This window comes from Doryrhamphus excisus, chromosome 19 (assembly GCF_030265055.1).
Source record: "Doryrhamphus excisus isolate RoL2022-K1 chromosome 19, RoL_Dexc_1.0, whole genome shotgun sequence".
Classification (NCBI taxonomy): domain Eukaryota; kingdom Metazoa; phylum Chordata; class Actinopteri; order Syngnathiformes; family Syngnathidae; genus Doryrhamphus; species Doryrhamphus excisus.
Genome location: NC_080484.1, coordinates 8,975,665 through 9,003,575, shown reverse-complemented (window position 1 = coordinate 9,003,575; position 27,911 = coordinate 8,975,665). Strand labels below are relative to the sequence as shown.

At 43.0% G+C, this 27,911-nt stretch overlaps 2 protein-coding genes and 1 long non-coding RNA gene across 3 annotated transcripts; 2 read left to right on the top strand and 1 right to left on the bottom strand.

The window, feature by feature from the left end:
• Positions 1-4,555: 4,555 nt before the first annotated feature.
• LOC131107326 (uncharacterized) lies at positions 4,556-26,832 on the bottom strand. Its single transcript, XR_009120240.1, has 4 exons — positions 25,355-26,832; positions 24,291-24,491; positions 23,578-23,758; positions 4,556-6,134 (listed from the first exon to the last, which is right to left on the bottom strand). It is a non-coding gene; the product is annotated as an uncharacterized LOC131107326 (long non-coding RNA).
• Positions 10,045-20,962, top strand: prdm1c (PR domain containing 1c, with ZNF domain). Its single transcript, XM_058057230.1, has 7 exons — positions 10,045-10,150; positions 12,439-12,696; positions 13,850-13,969; positions 15,758-16,010; positions 18,429-19,375; positions 19,468-19,596; positions 19,698-20,962. Exons 1-7 carry the CDS (start codon positions 10,124-10,126, stop codon positions 20,253-20,255), a joined length of 2,292 nt encoding a protein of 763 aa, XP_057913213.1. The 5' UTR covers positions 10,045-10,123; the 3' UTR covers positions 20,256-20,962.
• Positions 21,869-27,911, top strand: xkr5a (XK related 5a). The gene is made up of 7 exons (XM_058057231.1): positions 21,869-22,096; positions 23,555-23,738; positions 24,016-24,200; positions 24,293-24,505; positions 25,361-25,530; positions 25,601-25,712; positions 25,820-27,911. The coding sequence occupies exons 1-7, from the start codon at positions 21,964-21,966 to the stop codon at positions 26,758-26,760; spliced, it is 1,938 nt and encodes a 645-aa protein (XP_057913214.1). The 5' UTR covers positions 21,869-21,963; the 3' UTR covers positions 26,761-27,911.

The window sequence follows — 27,911 nt, the reverse complement described above, 5'->3', positions numbered from 1 at the left end:
CAGGTTTTATGACACTGTCTGTCTCGGCTGTAAAAAAAAAAAAAAAAAAAACACACATTGTTTGGATACCGAGACTGATCAGACAGTGGATATGTCCTCTGGCAGGTTCCACCCTTTTAGATTCAACATGACACGTGTCAGAAGGTGTATCAGAGTGAAAGTGAATAAAGACGCCAAGAGGAGGAATGTTTCCAATGAATCTGGCTTGTTTTTGCTTGCACCTGATTGGTCAGTATTAACAGCAAAGCTCAAAGGTGGACGTTTTGGGTCAAAGGATGCTCTCGGCCTCCCACGCTCCACCCAATTCTATTCTTCTTCCCTTCTTAAAATCAGGAATACCCTACTATGCAAAGAGGATGTTTGTCTCTGCCGGATATGGGTCACGGAAGCTTTGTCCTCTTACGCCAACCGGGGGGAGAAAAACACTGACACTTTGAATGAGTGTGTTTGCTTTGAAAAATGGACCTCTCATTCTCATTCAGGGAAGGGAAGAAGGGTTTTGACACGGGCTGGTAGTATATGAATTAAAGCTTCTTTTTCCGCCATTATAAAAAGCCAACAATCATGAGACCCCCCCACGCACAAACACACACAAGATATATACACTCCCACAGGAGGAAACACCTGTCCCTGGGGAAGAGGATGAAGAAGAACGACCACCTGTTGTGTTTTGGGGCCCGGGGTCACCACCAGGTTAAATTGAATGTCCTGAATCTGACGTAAAATGTTCTCACAAGAATTCAGCCCAAATAAATGCAGGATAATTGGTCGAAAACAACATATTTTGGGGAGTTTATATTAGAAAAATCACAGTGGAACCTTGGTTAGCATGATTAATTCGTTCCAGAAGGACTTTTGATGTGATTCTTGATGTGACTGTTCCCAAAGACACAATATGGCAGCGAGACACCACACGGACACCACCTACCAGTTTTGCCATGAGTAACTCAAATGGAGCCAATCTGATGAGAAGGTGAACAACACTATTGAACTGAATTCAAGAAATAACTCATGACACAACACGGAGATGTTGTCCATGGTGTGTTTCGCTGCCACATCGTGTCTTTGAGAACGGTCACAACAATAACATCTTCAATGAAGGTAGAAGTAATCTTATTCCCTTTTGTTCATTATTTACATGCAGTCATGATTGGTTTATGTTTTTAAGTTGGTACAACTTAAAAAAAGTGTTTTATGTCAACATTTTTGACAGTCAATCACTGATGACATCATAGACAGGCGACGAATCTGACTTCCAGTTCCGGTCCCCATTTTGTAATTTAGCAAGCTAGCTTTTTTGTTGGGAGCTAAGAGCGTTTTGTGCCGTATATTAATAAACACAACCAGATGCGTACTGTATTGTACACTAACTAGAAAATGAATGTAAACCAAGGCAAAATTTTGGTCTACATTTTTTTTATTAACTGAAAAATATGCAAACGTTCCACTGTATACTATTATTAAAATGTATTTTTTTATTAATTTTGGCGGATTTAGAAAATTATTTTACCATATCATTTTACTATTTAATTTTACTACATCGGGCTGGTGGGGACAAGCGGTAGAAAATGAATGAATTTTACTATATCATTTTACTACATCAAAATTGTATTGATTAATAAATGACCACTGTTTCGTGGTTGACTACGGTCTATTATTAGACAAAAATATGCACATTAAGTAAATCTTATGTATCTTATTAAGGAGTTTCAAACCAACAGTTTCAGAGTTTCGGGATTAAAAGACGTTGATGAGCTGTAGTCAACACTGGCCACTCGGTGTCACTAGAAACACCTGCACCACAACAATAGTTGCATGTGTGATAATCTCACAACAGGCACAATAATCATCATCATCATCATAATAATAATACAGAGTACTGTTGTTGCCACACTCCAGCTAAAACCCAACTGTGAATAACTGACGTCACTTCCTGTCCAGACGTCTGGAAGACATTTATTGAAACACACAGACACTCAAATGTCTTATTTTCTTAGATTATGTCTACTATATTGGGAAGTAAGAGTGTAAACATGACTATAGGGGTGTTAATCTATGTCTAGAGGGCTCTAATAATATTAAAACCATATGGTCAGAAGGTTGTAAACAGGTTTCCTATGCTTTACAAATAAGGAACCCTACTACGCGGAAATGTATTTAACGCGGTAGAGGAGGGTTTACTGTATTCCTACAAACCTCATAAACTCAGATATGTATTTACCAGCAACAAAGAAACGTGTCAGCCAAAAACCTATTTTAAGTTCTTCTTTTTAAGTCCGGCCTTCGTTCTAATAACAGTTGTAGAAGGGGATGACAACGCGACACAACAATACTCAAGGATGCTTTTAAATACGGAGATCACAGAGGACGGCTTCCTGCCTGTTTGTCTCATTCGGCTGTCATTAGCAACCAAGGGCCAGGCCAACAGTCTGTGCCCTGTCCTGTCCCTATGCATGACGTGGTCGCTCCGACCTGTTCCCGTCGGATGTCAACAGGAAGTTACTAAGGGGAAATTACCGAATACACAATAGGGTTTTCCACTGCATGGTAGCTAAGTAATACTCGCTATTGACGGGTTACTATTAACAAAACGAGCTACTATATCTGCAACCCGAAATTCGAAAAAAAACAAACATTAACGTACTTAGATTTATTGTCAATTTATCATCAAGGTGAAGCAATATCTATAAATTCATGCTTTTTCGTTCATTTCATGTTTAGAACAAATTCCAACACATGTATAGCAACACCTGTAGACATGCTAAGGAGTGGCCAGTAAAAAACAGCTGCAGGCTGCAAATAAACCATCAAAAATCCAATTTTTGTGAACCAAGTTTCTGTGAAAATCGCTTTAGTCGTTTTTGTGTAACGTTGCTCATAAACAAAGAGCAATGACAAGTATTTGGCGGAGTCGTGTCAGTATCTATTCAGTCATACACGTCAGACAAAAACATTACAAGCGCTACAATGTCAACCAGTCAATTACCCAGAGTGGAAGGGAAGTTTGTCATTGTTTGTGCATGGCAATGTTGAAAGGGAAGCTACAGAGCACTCGTGTTACTCAAAGCCAACTGGGTGAAAGACGCCAGGATAAAAGGGCGGTTTGTGCAAAAAAAAAAAAACGGCGTTAGTTATAGGTGTGGGTCGCATGAATGCATCATTGATATTTACACTAGCATTACAAGGTCGGCACGAGTGTTAAAGAAGAGCTGATGTAACTGTCGGAAAGTAGAGCTTTGCAGCCCAGACTGATTTGTATCTTGTACTCTTGGCACAGTGGTGTACCTCGTCAAACCTGTCAGTCTGCCTGTATAAAACCGTCAAAGACATTTGCCAAAGACTGTCTTAATTTGGGAATTCATTTAATTATATATGGCCACAGGTTAAGACGTTTATTTCTATGAAAAGACTAAGCAAACAGGAAGTAGCATGTCAACGAACAAATACCACGCTTGCCATGTTTTCACTTTTGTCGGAAGAAATGAAGTTTCATTTTGTGCCATTTTAATTGGAGTGACAGTGGACAGAATTAAATGTGGTAAGGTTCTGTCGTCTTATGTTGTCTATGTTGAACCAGGAAGTAGCTATTTTATGGATAAACCAACAACAAAACCAGTGCACAACAATGTTTTCACTTTCTTTTGGAGTATTTTCTTTTGTTTTTTTTCCAGTGTGAGTCATTTCTGACAAGTCAGAATTTTAAAAAATGGCACAGGTAATGAATGAACAAGGTAGTAGGTAGGAGCCTGCTAGCTAATATAAGGATAAACCAACACATGGTATATGGTACTCCACAATGTTGTCACTATTTTGGAGGAATTTCTTTGATTTGTTCCATTTCTACCTCCTCAGAATATCCTCATCTTACGTCATTGTTCTTGAACCAGGGATTAGCCTGCTAGCGAGCATACAGACAAAGAAACCAAGAAAATACAACATGCCAAAAAAAATGTATATTACTTTTTGACATTTGAATCACAGTAAAACCATTTCTTCCACCTCAGAATAAAAAAAATGGTATGGTCCTGTCATTTTACATCATTCTTCGTGAACCAAGAAGTCGCATGCTCGCTAACATAAAGATAACGAACCAAAATATGCAGCTCCACAATGTTTTCCCTATTTTGGGGTGGAATATCTTTGATTTGTGACATTTCTGCCATCTCAGAATAAAAAATGATACGGTCCTGACATTTTACTGTCATTTTTAGTGAACCGAGAAGTAGCTAGCTAGCAAAAAACAGGTCGTGCCACAGTAATTTCACTTTTGTCGGAGGAATGTATATGAAACATTTTAATCAAAATAAAATAATTTCGGCCATCTCAGATCAAAAATGGTACAGTTTTGTCATTTTACGTCGTTCTGTGTGAACCAGTAAGTAGCCTGCTAGGTAGCATATGGACAGACAAATGTTAGTTTTTCCACTTTAACTATGAAAAAAAGAAACATACATATATGAAATATCAAAAAGGTATACCTTTATAATTCAGTTTAGTTCTAATAATTCATTTAAGTAAGCAAACAATTTTAATAGGATAAAGAGTGTGTCTACTGTGTTGCTAGCAGCAGTTTATGCTAACAGAGTGCCCTCTGACAAGAACAAGCAATGGATGGCAACAAATACCTATAAAATCTTCAAACAAGTGAAAATGATTCTTGCCCCCACAGTATTTCCAATGAATTATGAATTATAAGATTATTGTTATGCTTACATAACAGTAGATAACAGGACTGATGCTCTCCAATGTGTTCACCATCCCCTCACCTCATCTTCTTTTCTTTTGTCTTTGAACCTCACTTTGGTTTGGGTAAAAAGGTGGACAGGGCAGCAAGCAAAACGACCGTAAAGCCTTTGCGTGCAGACTGATATTACCCTTTTAAAAGCAAAACAAATATGTGTGCGAGGTGCGCCCTGTAATTTCACTGTTGACATGTGCACTTACAGTGGGGCTCCGGGACCCTGTTAATGACTAGGGCAGGTAAGACATGGAGACAGGTGGAAGACAGTGCTGTCTGACTGGTCCCAAGAGAAGAGGGAGAGTGCGTCTGTGCTGCGTGATTGTGTAAAAGTGTCACAGACAGACACCATGGCACCTGATGATGTCACTGATGTTGTCACCAAGTGCCTTCAAAGTTCCCCTTTTACAACACACGCCACTCCTAAACCGTAAAGCTCTTGAATCATCACACTGCATTGTTCTCTTCTTGTTGTCTTGCTCAATGGACAAATTACAGTGCTGCACGCCGCCTCCTCAAAACAAAGTCTGTAGGAAGCACTCACGGCCACGCGACAAACTATCATCTACAATACTAAGGCCATACCAGCAAGATAATGGGAATATTTTGTGAAAGAAGTTTACATTTTAAAATACTTATGCTGAAATTCTACAAAACATCAGAAAATAGTAATAATATTATCAAAACAAACAAGCTTTCCAAAAGGTGTTTGATAGGTGTCCAACTCCCGATTGAAACACTGATTTACCCTATACAATAAAAGGTCAATTTTTCATGAGCTAAACTTATTTTCATGTACACAAATCTGTGTTAGATGTGTCCTTTGACACACATCTCACAGGTGTGGCATATGAAGACGCTGATTAGACAGCAGGATTATTATTATACAGGCGTTTCCTGTAGGCTGGCCACAATAAAAGGCATACTGACTGTAGGAATGTCCACAATAGCATGAATTGAATGTTCAGTTCTCGACACATTTTTTTGAGAATTTGTAAAACTGTGCATTCTGGAGCGGCCTTTTATTGTGGCCAGCATAAGGCACAACGATGCAATAGTCTTGATACTGTATGTTAGACTTGTGAGGTGGATGGATCTTCTCAGCATGGAAGAAAAGCTCACTCACACAGATTCAGACGAAGAAGAAGCTTTACATCTTTAAGTTGCCTTAAGCACCATGATATGTTTTGGCCCCATCCCTGCGGGTGGTTTGGATAAGATTTGAACAGCCGTGTTGTTGTGTGTGTGTGTGTAAGTGAACACGTGTGAAGTGCAGCGACATTCCTCCTGGCCTTGGAACTATGATAATAACCTGTCAACAGGAGATCATCCACCGGTGGTTGGTGGACAGCGACGTGGGTGGTTGACATGGGTGACATGGTTCATTCTTGGAAAACTGGAAACAAAAAGACAACGGAAATATGTCAGGTCGCTGTTTTTATGTTGGAATTGGAAACATTTTCATTAAAATTGTATTGCTATGCTAAAGAGAAGATTAAAGGCACAAGAGATTTAAAAAAAAAAACTTGGAAAGAGATGTAGTAAATTGTATGAGATGTCCTGTAAAACAGGGATTCTCAACCATGCCTGTAATAAACCAATGTCCATGAATGCACCTCTGTGTTACTCGCTTGCTACGACGCCACTATAGGTGTGTGCCATGTGGATGGGAAACTTCAAGTAGGAGTCGGTCCCGTCCCACACACAGCTGCAGATACGTATCTGCAGATTCGGGCGAGAGGCGGGGTACACCCTGGACTGGTCGCCAGCCAATCACAGGGCACATATAGACAAACAACCATTCACACTCACATTCATACCTATGGACAATTTGGAGTCGGCAATTAACCTAGCATGTTTTTGGCATGTGGGAGGAAACCGGAGTAAACCCACGCATGCAAAGGGTGGAATCAAACTCAGGTCTCCTAGTTGTGAGGCCTGCGCACTGACCACTTGTACACCGTGCAGCCCCTTGAGAAGTTTGAGTTGCAAAAAATTCACAATATGTGTCACCACTTGTCATAGAGCGGCAATGGTGTGTCCCGTAGCTAAACCAGTTGAGAACCACTGCTGTAAAGTGACCCAAGGTGCAAGGCAGAAAAAAAAGTGAATAAACGTCAACTATTTCTCCTAGAGTCAGCCATAAAACTCAAAGAGAAGCAGACCATGTCAAACATTTCACGAGTTATAAAACTGGGCTCAGTCCCAAAAGCATCCCTGTTGAAGATCACCGTGTGTCATCCTCAGGGAACAGGATGGTCACCTTCAGTCCCCACTGATGAGAAATAACCCTTAGGCAGGTACAAAGTCAAGCATGGAAATTAAAGGCCTGAAGCTACCGCCACAATTTGCATGGTACATTGAGCCTTGGTAGGAATAGAGTGATACAAAACTGCCTTAAGGTATTTAACTGCAGTATGCAAATGAAAAATTGGCCTGTCAATTGCTTGTGAGTGATGGCTTGTGACATTAACAATTGCAGGTGACATTGTTGTTGAAAATAGAATGGAACTGTTTCACATTTAAACAGTTACCAATGTTCAGGCAATGTTTAAAGTGTAAAAATAAGTTAACCACCGTATAATAAAAGAGGCAGAGGGAGATATTACTTCACTACTGCAGTATATGCACATTACATTTATTATTATTGACTTCGCTTGTTGTTACAGATTTTAACCATATTGTACTGAGCAGCCTGGTCAGAGATGCGTGTCATTTTCCAGAACGGAAAAAGCCAAACTCATTTAGATGTTGAATGAGCTGGAGTCTCATGAGAGTTGATTCAATCTTGCAAAATTTGTAGAAATTTCGTAAGACACTCCAAGCAAGACGGTAGTTTTATGGAAGTCTAGAGGTGTAGTTGGATTTAGTGCATTGCGCAATGGTTTTGTTTATTTTTAATGTTTTTTTTTTTTTGTTCATTATTTTTCGGCCCATAGTCAGCCTAAAACAGGAGAGAAAAAAACCCTGATGAATAATATGACACGAGTCCTCGGTGGTGTAATGGTACAGCTGCCGCCTTTTAAGGGTTTAATCCCAGCAATGTACAGTAAATTATGTTAATTTGTTTTTTTGCACTAAAATTAATTTTTATTTATTTGTTCCACATTTTTATTCCATACACATATAAAATATTTTAGTGAACTAAAAATGTGTCCTGTCTTTCTACCTAGCAACAAGTACTACAGATGGGAAGTTGGTAATAGGGCACTTTTTAAAGAATAAAAATACCACAAATTGAATTACATTTCACTGAACTTTCCACCTTTGGGCTTTGTCACGTCTTTTTAAAGCCACTTATCATCATGCCTTTCGTACATCAAATATCAAGTCATTCAAATCGGCTCCCAAAGCGAGCACGCAGACACGATAATCACACACCTCCATCCACACGGTGCTAAAAGCTCTGAAAGCAGTCTTGGCCTGGTTACTGCATATAAATTGTTCTTGACAGAATGCATGTGACTATTAAAGGTAGTGGTGGGAGAGAAGGCTCCGATAGGGAAGCATTAGAGAGGAAGAGGAGGAGAGCTTAATAGAAGGTGATGAATGAGATGACCCCAAGGCAAGAAGAAAGAGCCAAACAGTAAGATGGAGAAGTGCATTCTAAATTACACGGTGGCTCATGTCAGCAGGTGTAATTAGTAGCTTAGTCAGGTGTGGCAAACAGGACAGGATGTGTTTGAAAAAAGAAGAGAACAAAAAAAAAATAACAACAGAAAGACACTGTGAACTTTGGCGAGAGGAGAAACAGCACGCGAGGAGAAGGAATGGAAACACAAGGCAGGTTGTTTTCTACGTGTCGCGTGTCAAGCGCGAGAATGATGTGTGAGGAAACTCGGACTCTTCTTGAATGGGTTGGCACAGCACCAAAGTAAATGTTGCTTTTGGAAGGACAGCTAAGACAGGAGTGAAAGCTGTGCTGAATGGAAGCAGACAGCACGGAACAAGATCCTATTGTGTCATGGAAGTGTAAAGCACACGCAAAACAACAAAGCACAGAACAAATGCGGTCGGTGCTCTCGCAAGTTATTAATGACAATCGCCAACTTATGTAGTAGAAATAAATACAAGGGCTGAAAATAAGTGTTGTGAAATGAGCCGGGCCGCCCCTCCCTACACATTGAACACGCGCTGCACGCAGGGCACCATGGGGGGGGGGGGGGGGGGGGGGGGGGGGGGGATTTTGTGCAAGTGAGCGCGTACTCGACAAATATGCAAAGGACATGCATCACTGCCATGAGGCATAGAGCACCAAGGGAAAAAAAACAGACATTTGAAAATAAAATGGCAGAATACCCCTCTCAGACACTGGTGGTGTAATGGTGTAATGGTACAGCTGCTGCTCTTTCAGGCAAAAGATGTGGCAGGTTATGCAAACAAATTCAGCTTCAAGTCGAACCTGAGCCGAGGTTTTAATGGGCCACTTAGGTCCTAATGATGGGGGGGGGGTCCTAGTCCACCTTGTTATTATTACGAATAAAAAGTGCCCTGCCATAAAATTTGAGAGATTTTTCAGTTTTAGTTTGGGTACCCATCACGGGCCGTGTTGATTTAACAAAATTGACGGAGGGGCCAGACTATATATTTTACACATATATTTTACACATACTTATTGTATGTGTAAAAGTGTCATGCAACCTCCTATATGTGCTTGTGTCCCTTTTTTCAGGAGCTTTGTAAAACTTTGTAAACAGCAGACCACATCAAATAACAAAATTGATTAAAAAAATAAGAGCTACCTAAACCATCAAAAGCCATGATTCCAGGTTGTATGTTAAGTTTCAATGAAATACTTTGGAAAGAACGGGCGGGCCGTATTTAAACACTTGGCGGGCCGGATGTGGCCCCCGGGCCGTAGTTTGCCCACTCCTGCCCTACATTGATGCTCAAACTTCTTGTCTGATTTCCGACTAATTTCTTGAATAACGGCGTTGTTACAGTTATGCGTTGAACCTGATCGGTGTTTATTATTTCGACCTCTTCACTAAGTGACACTGCCTGCCTCTGACTTCATGCTATTCACCGGGGCGCCAAAATGATGTCATCTCCTATTTAACGGCCTTCACTTCCGAACACGACGTAGGGATGCTTGGGTGAAGTAGATGTTCAGAAGAATGAAGACGTATGTGGCCTGATCCGGACATAGCTGTGTGACAGCCCCACCACCTTTGGAGAAAGCCTCACGCCTCGGGGCAAGAGAGTGACACACACACATACACTCTGAGGAGGAGTCATAGGGCAAAAGGGGAGGAGGAACAGGGAGTGTATAGACAGCCACAAACAGGTAGAAAGAGAAAGAGAGATAGTGAATGAGAGATTTAGACAAGGGGCACAAGACACTGGTTGCTCACACACACTCAAGCTCTCCACACAGCCTCACTTATGTGTGGCTCCTCTCAAGGCTTCACAGTAAGTCCTTTTACATTTACAATTAGCACCAATTACACAGGATTATTGGAAATGTCTTTTTTGGCTTTGCATCACAACAAGGTGTGCACGCGGAGACGTAGGGAGTCTTCATTAAGTTACAGCTGTGTGCCTTTGACTCATGTCTTGATTTTCACAACATATTTTCTGCTGTGTCACCCCCGGCTCCCCATGGTTTCAGAGTGAGCTGGCACCGCTTGTGACACTCATTCCGAGGTGCATACTTTTGACTGCAAAACTGGGTGAAAAGTCGTCAAACTTCATCGTTGGTATTATTTATTTCGGCGTTAATGTTAATTGCATAGCTATTACTCATTTACATACTCCAAAAATGTTCAACTTTTTAATGTAAGTATAAAAAAATAATATCATTTCCTTGTGCGTCTACTGCCTCATAGTAAAGTATGTGGTTTTTTTTTCATCTGTTTACGTTAACGTATATGGTTTCTTAGTTTATAAAAAGTTAAATCGATAGTTAAGTCTAACATTATTCCAAACATGACCGATATTTATTTATATTTGGAAAATTTACATTTGTAGCTAGAAATGTCACATTAATTTTAAAGATTCCACAAAAGATGAGACAAAACATCAAAATTTCTCGATACGTGCATTCGTCTGTAGTTGATTTGAGTGTTCTCGTCTATGCCAGCGGTCACTTTTTTGTGCCATTTCCAGTTGAAAGACATCCATTTAAGAAAACAAAAACTGTAAATTTGGTGTGATATTTGACGCAATTTCTCACCACGTTAATTCCAAAGTGTGCTTGCTTTTATTTCAGTGAATATTATCTTATCACTGTCTGAATGGCAACCTGAGCAGCCTGAACAGGAAACAGTTTGGAGAGGGCATATCCCAGTATTGTTTTTTTAATCAAAGCTTCTTCTGTCTTCAGTGTTTCATCCCATCAGTTGGAGCACTTTGCTGGGGGCGTAGGGGGGGTGGGGGGTTGTGGGGGTGCGATATCTGGCTCCAATCTTCATTTGAACTGGAGAGACAGTACACAGAGAGGAAGACAGGATGGATTTGTTTGAGGGCCAAAACCTCATTTGGTCCAGAGGAAGTCTGCTTGATTCACTGGGAACGCTGGCCCCGGCTTCCTTGTGAAAGTGGTGTTGCTCCAGGGAGAATGACGTGCACAGGAACCTCCCATACAGCTCCGGGGTTTGTGACTCGGATTTTCACAGGATGTATGGGACAGTGGGGGCAGAGGGGGCAGCGAGCATGAGGGCTCCACTTTGAAGTTTGTTTGTCCGGTAGTAGCCGAGGCTGGGAAAGTGGCTGCTGCCTCCTCACTGTAATTTTAGCTCCGCTGCATCTTGTAAAAATTTCTCCTCCTCTTCTCCCGGTTTAAAGCAACAGTATGTAGAAATTTGATCTTACAATAACATCTTCAAAATCCCTTTGATGACTGGTAATAAGGTGAACAGCATCTCTTATTGCCATGGAAACCTTGGACCATCTACTTTAATGGTCTACAATGTTGGTGGACCAGCCAGGACACCTCTCATGTGTAGTGCTTCTTTAGATTTGTAACTAATTGTGGGCTATCCTGGTAAAAATGATCAATCAATAACCTTAACCCTATGTTTTTTGCTATTTAATAGCTTTCCATGTCAAATACATACTGTATAATATACGGCCAATTGTCGCCAACTGCATATTTACGTTCACCTGTAAATAAAACAGCAACCATAAGTGAAGTCCTTCTTTATAAATGTAATCTTTTTGCAGTTAGAGGATAGAAAACAACCTCCTAAAAACAGTTTTATACATGATTAGAGCCCTCTAGATATAAACTAGCACCCCTACAGTCAGCTTTACACTCCGACTAGCAAATATAGTTGACAAAATAGCAGTCACTAATCCATTTAAGACATAAATAAGACTTATGTTCATGTGCTACTATCAATGTGTTCCCTACAGGACCTGAAAAAGAGTGGCGGGTTTCAGCTTTGTGTGGGTAACAGCTGCAAAAGTAGCCTGTGGTTTTACTAGGGATTTTTATTTGGGATCATTGGGAGATAATTCAAACCTGGAAGTCTGGTGCTTGTGTGTCTCACTGAACATTATACTACATTTCATCAACGTCTTTAAATTAAGTCCTCTGTATGCATTATATTTGTATTTTAGTTCATTTAGTTCATATATTTTGTACAAAAAGTAGATAACTTACATTGTTTTGGGTCATTTAAATACCGGTACATAAAAACCTGGAATTTTGGGAAACGTGAACCAACCCATCTTAACATGTCGCTCCCTCCCATCAGGCCTCGTCCTCTGAGTGCAGCGCAGTCATGTTAACCTCAGAAGGGTCACCGCACAGCACAGGGGTCATGGCGGTAGCGACAGCCAAGTCGGCGGGTGCAGACATGACATCATGGAGCGAGGCTGACTTTGAGGATAAGTGCACGTACATCGTAAAGGACCAGCCCCTGGAGGAATATTCCCGAAAGTGCATGAAGACACGAGCCGAGCGATCTTTGCCTAGGAACTTGGCCTTGAAACGGCGCCCAGACTCAACACAGGTACGGTTCTGCGGTTGGGCTGGGGGGGGGGGAACTGACTCATATCCCGACATGTTTTGGTGCTACCTTGCATCCACTCATCCATCATCAGGCGGGAAATACTTGACATCTTGTTGTCTAATTTCAGCCTTTGCTTTGTCGAGGCAAAGCCAGAGACAATTGCAGAGCCCCTCAGCACATAGCCTGAGGTCTCCGTGATTAGTAGCTACCTCAGATTCTCAGCCCTTTTGTCCTAGCGCTCAATTATACCGTAAAGCAAACTCGAGGCACCGGAGGGGCCCCATCTGATTGGTCAGCTGCATTAGCAAGTTTTATTTGCTTGCAGCTAGGAAGGTGGTTTATGTTTAACCTGCATTAGAAGAGTCAGGACATCATAGATAGTCAAAGATTAACACTTTAAAGATGTGGTGTCAAGAGTCAGACAAGATCAGAGAAAATGCAAAAATACTATGTTGACCCTCTTGTAAAATCCGTCCGCGGACACCAAAGAGGTTATGTTACTGCAACGTATGTCACAAAGACCCGCTTAGAGGGGTATGAACACTTGACTAGACGGCAAGGGGGGGGAAGCCCATGATACTTTATCTTTGTTTAACTGCCCTGGAGGCTCAAGAGGGGCACGTTTCACACCTGGATGTGACAGAACATGAGTAGCGGTGAAATTTTAATGCCGGGAAGGACAACAAAGAAAACTTGACTGATTGGCTTTTGAAATATTCAACAAGTAAAGCAAAGGAGGAGGACAGTCTGTCATCGTCTCCCTGGACAACGCCACTATTGATTGGCTGATTTCGGTTTTTTTTTGTTTTTTGAAAAGCTAGTTATGTTAGTCAAGTACACCTTAGACAAGTGGTTCTTCGCGGGAAATGAGATGTATTAACTTGAGAAAAATGAAGAAAAACCCTGAACATAAATAAAACTAGAATATATTGCATTACCATTGGCCGTACTTCCTGCTTCTCAGCATGCTTTGCTGCATTTGCTTTGTAAAAATTTGTCAAAGTTAATGGTTTAACATTAACTTATTCTCCGTCTGGGTGTGGAGGGTCTGATTAGAATAACTGTACCTCATCCCTCTAATTAGGTTTTTTGGGTTTTGTTTTTTTAACTAACCTAGGGTACCCTATTGTTGACAATTCTTCTATGTTGACAGGTGCTTGGGGTGACCAGCAAGGAGTTGATCCCAAAAGGGACACGCTTTGGACCTCTGATAGGGGAAATGTACACCAATGAAACGCTGTTGAAAGACGCCGATAGAAAGTATTTCTGGAGGGTAAGTAAGCATGTGTTGTTGCAAAACCATTCACTTCCTCTATCTCCATCTGAGACGTTGATGTGACCGCGCTGTGGGACTGGTTAGCCGTTGTGGGTTTGTGAAGTTATGACTCTATCAGCCATCGCCAGCATGATATGCGGCTGCCTGAGGTCACATGCTCACAGCTGTTGGGTTTCAGTGACGCAGCGCTTCTCCTTTCTGCACGCTCGCCTCTGCCAGTAAATACACCAGTACAATTGTCCGCACTTTTCCAGAGTAGCAAGCGCTCACGCGGTGACGAAGCAAACGAGGAAGTGGCTTTTGAACCTGAGAACTGTTTCCTTTCCAAATGTGCAGCAGCTGGACAACTTTCATTACAGACTCTCACGTATCACAAGACCACTGTGATGTACTTGCAACCAAATTAATACTTTTATTAAAGTCAAAATAAAAATATGCTAATAGTTACACTTCAATATACTTAGAGATGTGCTAAAGATAATTAGCCCATACTCAAAATAATTTGTCGTATTTGCTCTCTATTAGTGTAAACTTGGACATTTTTCAACCTCCGCCAAGTCCAGTGCAGAGGTTTTGTTTGTTTTGTTTGTTTATTTGGTTGTGTTCAAAATAATACATTTTCAGGAATAGTCAGAAATGCGATATGGAAGAAGTGATTCGATTTTAGAGGTGATCCGAAATGCAAAATTCAAAAATTTTCCCCAAATTCTCTCTTTTCCCGAAAACTAATTACCTGGTACTAAATTGTCACATTTCGCGACCGATTCAAGACATTCCAACATCAAACTGACTAACACGATCAGGACATTCAAGTTAACTATTTTTATACAGAAAAAAATTCAAAAATTTCCCCAAATTTTCCCGAAATACTACCAATACCCACTACTGCTACTACTTCCACATTTCTGCCACATTCATGCCATTTTCCACTTTCCTTGACATTCCCATTTTTCGGCATGCAAAATGCCTTTGATCTAAGCACTTCTAACTACTTCCACATTCAGACGTTCCAAATCAAAATACTCATTTAGTCTTCCCGGTACATTGCATTATCATTATCATTATCATTATTAAGTGTTAGCATGCTAAAGTTAGCATTGCTAGCATGCTAACATCAACATGGTTGCATTTTTAGCTATTTTCATGGGTAAACACTTATATACAGACTTAGCACTATTATGCTAGGTGTTAGCCTTAGCCTGCGCTCTCCAAGTGATTTTGTAGTTAAAATGTGTCTCATACAATTATTTCATCTTTCAACAAATATTCACATCCCCATCATTGTCATATCGTTGGTGTAACAGGAGACATTGTTATTCGAATCAAAAACAAAAAAATTGTGGGCCAATTTGGCTTGAAGCAGTCTGAAAATACTATGCTGACAAGCTGTAGTAAGTTGTCAAGTTAAATTTGCTTAATAAAATTAACTTTAAGTTTATTTTTTTAAAGGAGGAAACGTGGCATTAAAATTATTTTGAATTTCTGAAGGACAAATTTTAAAAACTTGGAGATCAGTGTCTTTGAATGTTTTTCAATGAATTTGAGGAAAACCGATGATAGAGAAATAATGATTAATCCACAGTTGTAAACAGTACGCATTATATTCACTTCCTGTGCTACTTCTTTGCCATAAAGACGGGTGGCGCCTATCTCACAAAGATTATATCGCATTTACCATAAAAGCTTCAGGAAGCCTGTGACTTCATAGTTTCGGGTTCAGAGCGCGTCATAAAGCCGATTAGTCACCAACCACTGAACACATGTGTGATTGCATCCCGCTTGCAGGTCTTCTCCGAGGGGACCTTACACCACATCCTGGATGGTTTGAACGAAGAGCAGAGCAACTGGATGCGATACGTAAACCCAGCCTGCGGGGTGGAGGAGCAGAACCTGGTTGCATGTCAGAATGGTCTGGACATCTTCTTCTACACTATTAGGCCCCTTCAGCCTGGTCAGGAGCTGCTGGTGTGGTACTGCTCTGAATTGGCCCAACGTTGTAACTACCCTCCCCTTGGACAGCTCACTATGAACCGTGCAGGTGAGTTGCTATGAATAAATATTTAGTCCTCTACCTTTAGGGTGGCATTAAACAGCTCCATTTTTTTTACTGCTTATCCTGTTCAGTGTCACTGGCAGTTGCTGTAATATGCATACTACACCACTTGTGGGCGTTATTACTTTGCAATAAAACCCTGTAGTTACAGCATAGAAAATCTGTTTACTTTCTCCTAAATATGGTTTTTAACATCATTAGAGCCCCCTAGACATGAAACAAACACCATTTAATCACAATTACATTTGCATAACCCAATATAGTAGATATACCAGAAAAAAATTAGACATATTTAACATAAATAAGATAACACGTTTGCAGTTCCTTGTTTTCTCTTGACAGCGTGCTTCCTGCTGTGGCTATTGTCTCATAAATATATTGTAATGGTGGCTTTAAATGACTTTACATTCATATCCAATATTCATTCATTCATTTTCTACCGCTTATCCTCACGAGGGTCGCAGTGGGTGCTGGAGCCTATCCCAGCTGGTACACCCTGGACTGCTGGCCAGCCAATCACAGGGCACATATAGACAAACAACCATTCACACTCACATTCATACCTATGGAGAATTTGGAGTCGCCAATTAACCTAGCATGTTTTTGGAATGTGGGAGGAAACCGGAGTACAGGGAGAAAACCCACGCACGGGGAGAACATGCAAACTCCACACAGAGATGACAGAGTGGAATTGAACTCGGGTCTCCTAGCTGTGAGGCCTGCACGCTAACCGCTCGGCACCATGTAGCCCATATACAATATAGTAGACAAAATAAGAGGATGTGTGGAAGAAAGGAAGGGACGTCAGTGGTTCGGAGTTGAGTTTTAGCTTGTTGTAGGCTTCAACAATAGCCCTTATTCAGTCATTATTGTGAGATAATTTAACCCCGCAATAAATGTCTTTATGGATGGATGGCCACCAACTGCTTATCCAAAATCATATTCCGGGAAATGTTTTTGGGTCATATATCTGGATTTAGGATTTGTTGTGTGCAGTCGTATGAATTGCAGCGCCACTGGTCGTAGAAGTAGTGCAGTGAATCCATTTGCTAACGTACACTTACTATTCGGGAGTTAAGCACATGCAACAACGTCCCCGTGGTTCTCCATTTCTCCTTTTCTGAACATATTATTTCTTTTGTTTGTTGTTGGAATTACACTGAAATGTTATTCCAGTTTTATTTCATTTTCAAATGAAACAAATGAACAAAGCCTCTTTGGGAACCGTTCATGTGCCCACTTGTGATTGAGGAATGATGCTCCCAATTAAAGAAGCACCGGCACATTCTTTGTGCGGGTGTTTGAGGAGCGAGTCACGCCCATCGTCCTTTTGTTAGTTGCCGACACAAAAGAGGAGAGTAGAACCCTGAATGCAGGGTCCTGTCCCCAGGTGCAGCTATAGTCCTTCTAGGTAAGATGAGACCAATTTTTAGTCTTGTTTCAGTTTCTTCTTTAACACCGCAGAGAAACACAGCTGTCAGCTCATTGATGCACAAAGCGTGCACCCCTCCATTCACACGTACAAAGAGCATGCATGCTTCCAGAGGGGAAAGGTATCCACACACACATCAATGAGTGTCGGGCCGTCTGAGTTGCTGACAGCATCCTGGCACGACTCATTTTATTTATTTGCCTCTTAAGTAGGAGGAGAAGTATAGGAAGCGCTCCACTGACTACTTGAACTTCCTGACGGGGCGACCCGCTGACAGACTGATGTCTCACTGAGTGTCGGCTGTTTGTTTGCCCAGGGTAGTGGGTGAGGGAGGGGGGGTCACACACTGGGAAACAGTAGATAAGGGTTCCATTGTGTGTTTGTGTGGGTTAACCGTGTTAAAGAATAGGTGAAATGTGCAGGCATACCTGTGTAATTCACTGTTGGAGTGAGTCAGCAAGGCAGGACATTGTTGGCATGGAATGGATGAAGGATGGATGAAGAAAAAAATGTAATTTCTTGGGAACAAAGTGTTAAAACTACAAGAAAGGTTTTAAAGACGCAAAGCCAGTGTGGTCCTTCTTACTAGCTAACTCACTATCTAACTAAGGAGTATTAAAAAACATTAAAACAAACACAATACAACTTAAGAGGAAGACTTTTATGAGAATGAAGCCATAAAATTACGAGACAAGGTCTGAATATGAACTATACATCCACAGACTTTGTAATATGAATAACTGCCGTCTATAAGACTGCAGTGGAATGATCCACTTTTTCAAGTGAAAGTCCCATTTTAGTTAAACGGTGGACGTAAATAACAAGAATCAGACCTAACCCTAACCTCCACATTTTTAATCCATGGTGTATCCCTGTGACCCTGAAAGATTAAGCGGCCGAAGGTGTGGTAGCCTGTTGGTTGTTGTATGCGATACCTGACATTGTACCTGCCTTCTCTATTGCCCTGATAGAGCGTCGCCCATCTCAGAAGAAGACCACGACAAAACGAGGACACAGTATGACTGAGATCCTCCAAGAAGAACCCAAATCCCTGTCTAGCCTCCCCCGACAAATGGATGGTTGTTTATCAGTTTTCCCCATTGTCTACCCAATACAGCCTCATTCTGAATCTGTCCATAGATATGTACCTCTGGCTCCGCTACCATCATGTAGTCCTCCAGCTGCCAAAAGACCAGCTTTAAGCAGCCACGTTCCTTCTAGTTTGCACTTCAGCTTTCAGCACAGTCCAAGTCATGTTCTAGGGAAGCCTTACCAAGAAGCATCTGCACCGGATCAGGCTTATTCTACTCTGAGACACGCTTCCTATCTGCTCCCTCACTACTCAACTGACAGCATTGTACCTCATCCCTACCTATCTTATGTTGATGGACTAAAACCCTACCTGACATTCCCCACTCATTTACTGCCCTTTGATGGCTATGCACACCTCCTCCATCATCAGGCCAATGGACATAAGAACTCCTCTCTTGCACTATCAAATACCAAAGTAGACCTCATGCCTTCACCAACGAGTCAGACCAAAGATGAAAAGAACCATATAACCAAAAACTACCTCAAGATTCCTTCCCGGCATCCGGAAGATACAGAGCTCCCTTTACCATCTACATCCAGCGCGACATCCGTGGTCACCTCACTTTGCAGAGCACAGCCCTCACTCTCTCCCGGGGGATGCTCTCCACCACTAGGTACAGCGGCCTCCATGGATGGAGTCCCTTCAAAACCTACCGCTGCCACTCAAAGCAACACAGACGGCGAAGTGGACCACAGAAACCCCAAACAAGGAGAGCATGTCATCGGCTACAAGACTTTGTCGTACCCACTCACCAGGCAGAATGGAAAGATCCGATATGAGTGTAACGTCTGTGGGAAGGTCTTTGGACAACTGTCAAACCTCAAGGTATGACTATACTGTCGCATGATATTAACACAGCATGATAGGGAAAACACTGATATGAGCTGGAGGATATTAATATGAAGTGTTTTTCTCAGGTTCACCTGCGAGTGCACAGCGGAGAGCGCCCTTTCAGGTGTCAAACCTGCAACAAGAACTTCACCCAGCTGGCACACCTGCAAAAACACTACCTGGTGCACACTGGAGAAAAGCCCCATGAGTGCAAGGTAGCCTTATATTAAACATCAACACTTGAGCTCATCTTAGCATAAATATTATGAATATCATAATTTGGATTGAGAGAACTATGTGCCTATCCTTGCTTCAGGTATGCCACAAGCGGTTCAGCAGCACCAGTAACCTGAAGACCCACCAGAGGTTGCACTCTGGTGAGAGACCATACCAGTGCAAGCTGTGTCCGGCCCGTTTCACTCAGTTCATCCACCTAAAGCTCCACAAGCGCCTTCACACTGGAGAGCGTCCGCACCGGTGTCCCTGCTGCCCACGTGCCTATTTCCACCAGTGCAGCCTTCAGGTGCACCTCCAGGGCTTCTGCCCTCTGTCCCCCTCTGCCTTGCAAAGGCGCTCCCTGGAGGAGCTCCACAGATTCAACTCCGAGATTGAGAGGTTTGACATGAGCGAAGCGGCGGAGCAGCTGGAAGCAATGACGGTAGAGGCAAAGCTGGACAAGGGAGATGTGCTGGATCTCATACAAAGGATGGACAGCGGCACCCCCGGCCAACAGGATGGTGCCACAGGCGCCTTTGAAGTCTTTGAATCAGCAAAGAAGAGTTTGCTTCTTCTACCTCGGCACCCGAGCACCATCAAGCAGGAGTCAGGCTGCATGTCAGAGCCCCAAGACAGCCTTGCTAATCCAGTCGTATAATCCTTACAGGTCAACTCAGCAGCTGTGTGGCACTGCCCTATTTGAGGTAAAGCCTCATCTATAAACGACTGTTGCATGTGAAGAATCAAGTCTCCACCAGTACGGCCCGGGAGCAGTGACTCTTGTTGAATTAACGTATAAAATGTTGCTAATTTATTACATCTCTCAGCTATAACAGGGTTCATTGTCATGTCATGCAATGTCAGCCAAAAATGTTTTCTATAAACTATGTTGTGTTGTGTTTATCTGTCTTCCAATTAAAGATATAATTAAAGCAGAGGCATAACTTACACATGTAAAGAGGAAGCCTCCATTGTTCATTCAACCTTTTGTGAGTAAGCTATGCTGACGTGGGTGGGTTGATGACGTGGATAAACTTCCTGTTATGGTTTCAGGGATATACGTATTTACAAGTGTGTCAACTCTTTACCTTCTGCAGCTCATTTTTTCCCTCATGCAGTGGACAGGAGAGTGTGTTAAATCAACTGCAGAGAGTATCAGGTGCTTTTAATTTGGAACTTTTCTTCCCCTCTCCCGCAACTAATACTTAATTTTAGACATACTATGCGGCACTTTGTCATAAACGTCAGCTTTACAGATGCCCTGTAGGTTTTGTGGAAGGTAAGGAAATTATAGCCACCGAGTTGAAGGCATATACTGTATTTGAAGTGTTGAGTTGAGTGTCTATTTCAGGATAAAACGCTCCAACAAATTTTTGACTAGAATAGGGAAAAACCTTGGCACTGGTTCTCATTTAGGGAGTAATAAAACACAGCTGTTTTACTCAGTAAAATACAGCAACAAACGACTGTCCAACCATGGTCTGAAATATATATTTCATATATTATGACATACTATCATCTCTGTGTGGAGTTTGCATGTTCTCCCCGTGCATACGTGGGTTTTCTCCGGGTGCTCCGGTTTCCTCCCACATTCCAAAAACATGCTAGGTTAATTGGCAACTCCAAATTGTCCATAGGTATGAATGTGAGTGTGAATGGTTGTTTGTCTATATGTGCCCTGTGATTGGCTGGCGACCAGTCCAGGGTGTACCCCGCCTCTCGCCCGAAGACAGCTGGGATAGGCTCCAGCACCCCCGCGACCCTTGTGAGGAAAAGCGGTAGAAAATTAATGAATGAATGACATACTATAGTATACAGTATTATTGGGTTGTGCAAGTGTACCTAATAAATTGAGAATGGGGATGAGCGGATTGTTCCAGAACATATGGTGTGTTCCCAGCACTGTGCATTAATGATAAGTGAATTGCAGGTGCTGCCATGTGTGTTCCATCATATCATTGGATATCCTGCTTGAACAAAAGGCCACCTGACACTCTACTAAGTTGTAATTTGAGCCCAGCTGAACGTTGGTGGGCAAGGAATGGCAGTAACACCATGTGTTATATTGAACCATTGCACAAACCATGCAAAGACTGTGTGTGCTGTATATGTCGGGGGGAATGTGGGGAATTCAAAGTAGATTCCCACTGCAACATCTGCTGTTATGGTTTGGGGTCAAAGGAGGAGAGGAGGTCAAGGACCCACAATGGAGGTGAGGGTGAGTATGGCCCTTTAAAAACTGCGCACTGACGTCATGTATTTTGACAGGAGGCAGGCAGCGGGAGAAGAAAGGAGCGGATGCACTGAGGGCGAAGGATGCGCAGGATAATGTCGCCGCTTTGGAACGTACCCCACCGCCCGGTACCATGATAAACACATCCGAGGCGGTGAACCGCAGGAGGCCGTCGGCGGCCAGGCGGAGCGAGCGCTGGATCGCCTGGTGCCAAGCGGCGCTGCTCGGCGTGTCGGCGCTGGTCATCGCGGCCGAACGTAGCGCTCGTAAGTGGGCATCGATACGTGGCATGCTCAAGGTGTATGGCGTTGAACCACAACGATTGCTATTTGTTAATAAAACAAGACGTTTGACGCAATAAATGAAGCCAGGCTGCTTGCTAGATGCTGGTGGTTCGACCTACAATGTAAACGATGATGCTGCAAGCAGGGGCGATGCTAGGAGGTGACCTGTTGGGGTGTACAGCCCCCCATCGGGATGTCAAGCGTATAACTTACAATCCCAAATTGAATTTTTGTGGTAAAATATATATATATTTTTTATTACCCAAAGTAGTGAATAACGAAATATAATGTTAACGCATACAGTATATTAATAATAATATAATGTATAATTATTGCCAAATCATTGACAAGTGGCAACCTTTCATTTATTCATTCATTTTCTACCGCTTATCGTCACGAGGGTCCCGGGGGTGCTGGAGCCCATCCCGGCTGTCTTCGGGCAAGAGGCGGGGTACACCCTGGACTGGTTGCCAGCCAATCACAGGGCACATATAGACAAACAACCATTCACACTCACATTCATACCTATGGACAATTTGGAGCCGAGGGTGGAATTGTCTCTTAGCTGTGAGGCCTGTGTGCTAACCACTCTTTCACCGTGCAGAAGTGGCAATTTTTCTCAACTCAAACTTCTCAAATATCATATTTAAAGGGGCTGCAACCCCCCCGCTTTATGACATGCTCTTCTCCAGCAGGTATCCGCAGCTGTGTGTCGGTGTGTCGTCCCTCCCTTTCAGTCGCCCCTAAACATGGCATGCCCCTCGTGTCGACGCAGCATCGAATAGCACAAACATGAACACAAGGTGCATTCACGGACATCAGGCGCTAAACGTGCGACCCACTGAACCCACTTTTGGGTCCCGACCCTGTTCTAATGAACATAATAATTTCTAACGATACAATTCTAAACTTACACTGTCAAAAACATAAATGGAGTCTGCCATAAGAAGAGCATGGGTTGATGACTCCCCCAACTGAGCAGATCAATGGACCAAGGACAGTGACTGACAGTGGAGAATAGACGTGACACCAAGCTCTGCACACAGGGGTCAGTGTGTCACAGCACTTCCAATCACACTACTCATGACAACAAGTAGGTTTCCTCTGTCCTTGGCAAACAGCTCTTGTGTAACTAAAGGCAAAAATGATTACAACCCTGTGCAAGCAAGTCGGTTCTTACGTAACAGAGTCACTCAATTAAAGGACCGACTCACCTCAGTGCGGTGCTTTTAACCTGCAGGGAAAGGGACTGCAGCACTGTTTAAAGTACGCATGCCGAGTTCTCAAGGGTACTTGAACATCCTATAAATGCATAAAATGTTCATGTTCAAAGTTTGATAAGTGCCTGAATTTTGGCTAAGGTACTAAAAAGTGCTTGAAATATCTATATATGTATGTGACCTCTCACTAGTGCATTTTCTCTTGCATGTGTGTTTCAAGTGATCTACTGCATAGGGTTTTACCTTTGGAACGACGAGACACGGTGGGCCGGCTTCACTCTCGGACTCTTCCTCCCGGGCACGGCGGTGCAGCTGCTGAGCGTCAAATGGTATTATGATGACGGTGACGACAGGCGATGGTACCTCTCTACCATACACATTCTTCACTTGGGAATCTTCAAAAGGTACAGACCCATTTTTGGCCCTGAAATATCATAAGAAAGTTGGTAGACTACAGACAGATCCTGTTCAGTTTTGGTCAATTTGAGCAGTTAACTTATTTTCCTCACTTTTATGACATTAAAGAACATCACCTGCACTGTTAATAAAGGTTTTTGTAAAGCCCACTATTTGACCTCCAAACCATAAGTCAACAAGCCATCTACTGTAATATAATGGTCAGCAAAAGTCATTTCATAACTCAGGTCAGTGGCGTTTGTCTATGTCACCCTCTCCTGGTAGGTTATGGGACTGCATGAGGTATGTGTCCCGCATGCAAGGATCAGTGGCAGAGCTCGGCGCTGTCGTCATGCAGCAGGCAGATGTTGCTGCTCTTTGGCTCCTGGAAGCCCTGGTCGTCTCGCTGCCGCAGAGCCTGCTGCAGGCGTACATCGTGGTGTCTACTGATGTAGGGATCATGTCCCCAGGTGACTACTTACGCTTATGCAATGCACATGCCATCTAGCTATCACCCATAGTAAGATATAATGCAGTTTTTGTGATGTGTAATATCTTACAGTTGCCTACTCCTGTGGTCTTTGCGTGCTGTCTATTTCCTGGGCCCTGGTGCTGTACAGCCGAGCCTGCTGTCTCATCCGGCCAGGCCACCTTGCCATGCCTCCGGCAGCCCTTCTGTGCCAGCTGGTGTGGAGAGCTGGCATGCTGGGTGCCAGGGTGACATGCCTCATGTTCTTTGCCAGGGTGTTCAACTGGTGGGTCTGTGGAGTGGCAGGTAAGCACAATTAAATTTATTGAGCGCTGTAAATGGATGATTAAATAGGTATACACAGCATTAAAATTCTCTACAGTGGTTCCTCGGGCTGCCGAAAACTGAAACATATAAATCCTAATCAAATTAATCTATCCCTATCCCAGCTGTCTTTGGGGGAGAGGCGGGGTACACCACTGGACTGAGGTGCTAACCAGTGTACACATGTACACATTCATAGCTATGGACAATTTGGAGTCGGCATTTAACTTAGCATGTTTTTGGAATGTGGGAGGAAACCGGAGTACCCGGAGAAAACCCACGCATGCACGGGGGGAACATGCAAACGCCTCACAGAGATGGCCGAGGACTTGAACTCGGGTCTCCTAGCTGTTAGGCCTGCGTGCTAACCACTCAAACGCCACGCAGTCCACACCCAAAAATATGAACAAGAAATCCATTTAATCGAGAAAAATTGTAGTTTTACACACAGAAAACATTGCAAAAGGAGCTTGGATGGAACGGATTTCCCATACATCCTGGCAAGATAGTGTTTCTCACCTTCTTTATCAAATTGCTGGCACTCTCAACTTCCTTTGGCCCCATGGTGGGTTATTTAGTGGTCACATTCAATAAATAATGCAAGGGCATTGAGTGACCGAGTACAGGATGCTTTTTTTGTTCAGTGCTACCTTGTGTTATTGTTCCACTACAGTCCTGTAGGTGGAAGTAGTAGGTCATTGCCACCATTGGCCCTAATGCAAGCAGACTGTAATGATAAACAAATACTACTCCTACAGTGTGAGTCCAAACTAAACATTTCAAAGGCAGACCTTTTTATATAGCTTGATAAGAGGTCTATTTTTACACTACCTGCAGGTTTTCACTGGCTGACCGCCTCCTTCTGGCTGGTGTCGCAGCAACCAGACATCTGCACCGGTCCCTGGTGTTGGCGTGCCTTTAACGGCCTCCTGGGGCTTGTCCATGTCTTCCTCTTTCTTAACATCAAAGACGGACCATCACGATTCCGCATGGCCAGCTTTTATACGGTGAGAAAAGATTTTAAAATTATTTAGAACTACGCCTGGTTTTACCTTCCTTTTACCTTCCTGTTTTCAGTTCATGCTGATTGAGAATACCACTTTACTGCTGGCCGCCTCTGACTTACTGAGTGAAGCATCATGGGACAACATGACGCTCCCCATCAGTGTCCTGAGTAGCTTTATCCTTGGTGAGTCACTCTCATATTCCTTAATTGTGTAGAACTCCTACTATCATATTAGTCCAGTCAACTCAACAAAGAAAGGCTCTAAAAATCTCTGTCTCTATGGTTACCAGGCGCTACCTCCCTGGTCATCTACTACAGGTTCCTCCACCCCAAGTCAACAGAGATCGCCCAAGGTCTGAACCGCAACCACATGGGTAGCACGTGCATAGAACGTGGGGAGTCCTCCTTCTCACTCGGGGACAAAAGCCTGCCGGTTGGTGGTGTTCAAAACCACGGCAGCTTCTCCCTCTCCGGTGTGGCTGGTTCACTGCTGGAGCATCCGAGCTCATGTGGAGGGAGGCCAAACAGCTCCTGCCCTTGCTACCACCATCATTGGCTCCTCATCCGGCTGGCCCTGAAAACAGGCGACCTGGGGAAGATCAACCGGGCATACGGGGCAGGTGGTGCGGCAGCCATACTGGACATGGAGGAGTACAACCAGGAGTTTAAGAGTAACGAAGGCATCACCACCACAGCAGGGGGCAGCTGTGAGGGTGTGTCCATGTCTGAGTCTCAGGGGAAAGGCTTGGCACCCCTCTCGGACTGCAAAGACGAATTTCAGACTGTGAGTGAACCCACGTCCTTTGAACAAGCAGAGGATGACAGTCTGGAGATGGAGAGCCCGCTGGAGTCACCCGCATCCGATTTCAAACGCAGCTCACCGGAGGGCAAATCCGTATTTGGAGACAGCCCGGAGCCATACTTTTGCCCCACGGAGTCCAGCTCAACCCTCTACTTCAGCGCGGATCCCCAGTCCCCCAGCAGCTCCAGTAACCCCCGTTTGGACCGGGACATCGGGGGCCTTGAGCAGGGAGTGCGTCTCAATTCCATTCCAAGTGATCCAGCTCTTCACAGGGACGTCCGAGGGCTAATAGGTCGGGTTGGACCACGCTACACATCCACCCCTAAACTGGACTCAGGAGTGCTGGAGTCTCCCTCCAGTGTCCCTCACCTCAGTGGTCCCAGGAGGCAGCTCATAATGTCCCGCAGGGATGAAGATGAACATTTCTGACATGATTCCGGGGTAGGATGACTCCAGCAAGTGAATCCATCCTAAAGTGAAAAGAACCAGATGAGACAGACATATAATACACAAACCAAATGACCATCATGCTGAGCTAGTAGTGTGTCTTTATCTCAATGCAATACATTGCACAAGTGGAGCCATTTAATGCTGTTTTAAAAGCATCGTTAATAAGCTAATTCGTGTTTGGACGCACATTCAATACATCATACAAACTGGTATGACCTCGTAGTTATAAGTACTAATTAAATACCATATTCCTTCAAATAGTGGCCTGTACTCTTATAAGCGACTTGCACCAATTAATTCACTGTATTTTGACATCTGATACACCAGCCTTTTTTTGCCACAAAGCTGTTTACATAAAAAGTGCTGCTGTAATGCTGAGAGCTGCAAAACATGTCAGCATTCAAAAATGATCGGATATCCGTAATCGGTGGTTATACACAGAAAAGGGAAGGTCATGTATTTAATATAGCAGTTCAATAAAACTGCAGCCACAAAATACTGCTGTGTAACACTTGTTTTGCCACACTATTCTAAGCTATTCTGCATTCTTCAGAAGTGTCATTAAGATCTGTCGGATCTTGGATAACTCTTTACACAACTTGATGTTATTAAATAGAGAGAGTAAGAGAATTAAAAAAAAAACAAGCCTCTAAATAGCACAAGCCTCTGCTTCACTGGCTTCCTTAAAGCACAAGTATCCTGTACTATACATTTTTTGTGGTGTCATTCCAATTAAAAAAAGGAATCCTCAGTTTCAACATACTCTGTATTTTTTTAAACTATATATACACAGTATATATACATATTCTCGTGCAGTGCATTGAGCAAGATTGATGTGTCCGCCTGGAATTCTTTTTCATTTCAAATGTGTGACTTTACAAGATGTAAGAAACACCCACGTTAGAAAGGTTTTTTTTTGTGTCATTACATACTGGCAGCGATGTTCTCTTATGTGTTTTCAGCAGCTGTTTCTGCAAATACATGCTACTTTTTTTTTTTTTTTACTCGGGTGTGTAAAAGCAGACATGAGTTTTTCTCCTTCACTCAAGCGCTGTATGAAATTTGAACTGTGAAGTGCAAGGCCGCCTGTGGCTTGAAATAAGCAATAAAAAGCAAATCTATTGAAGTGA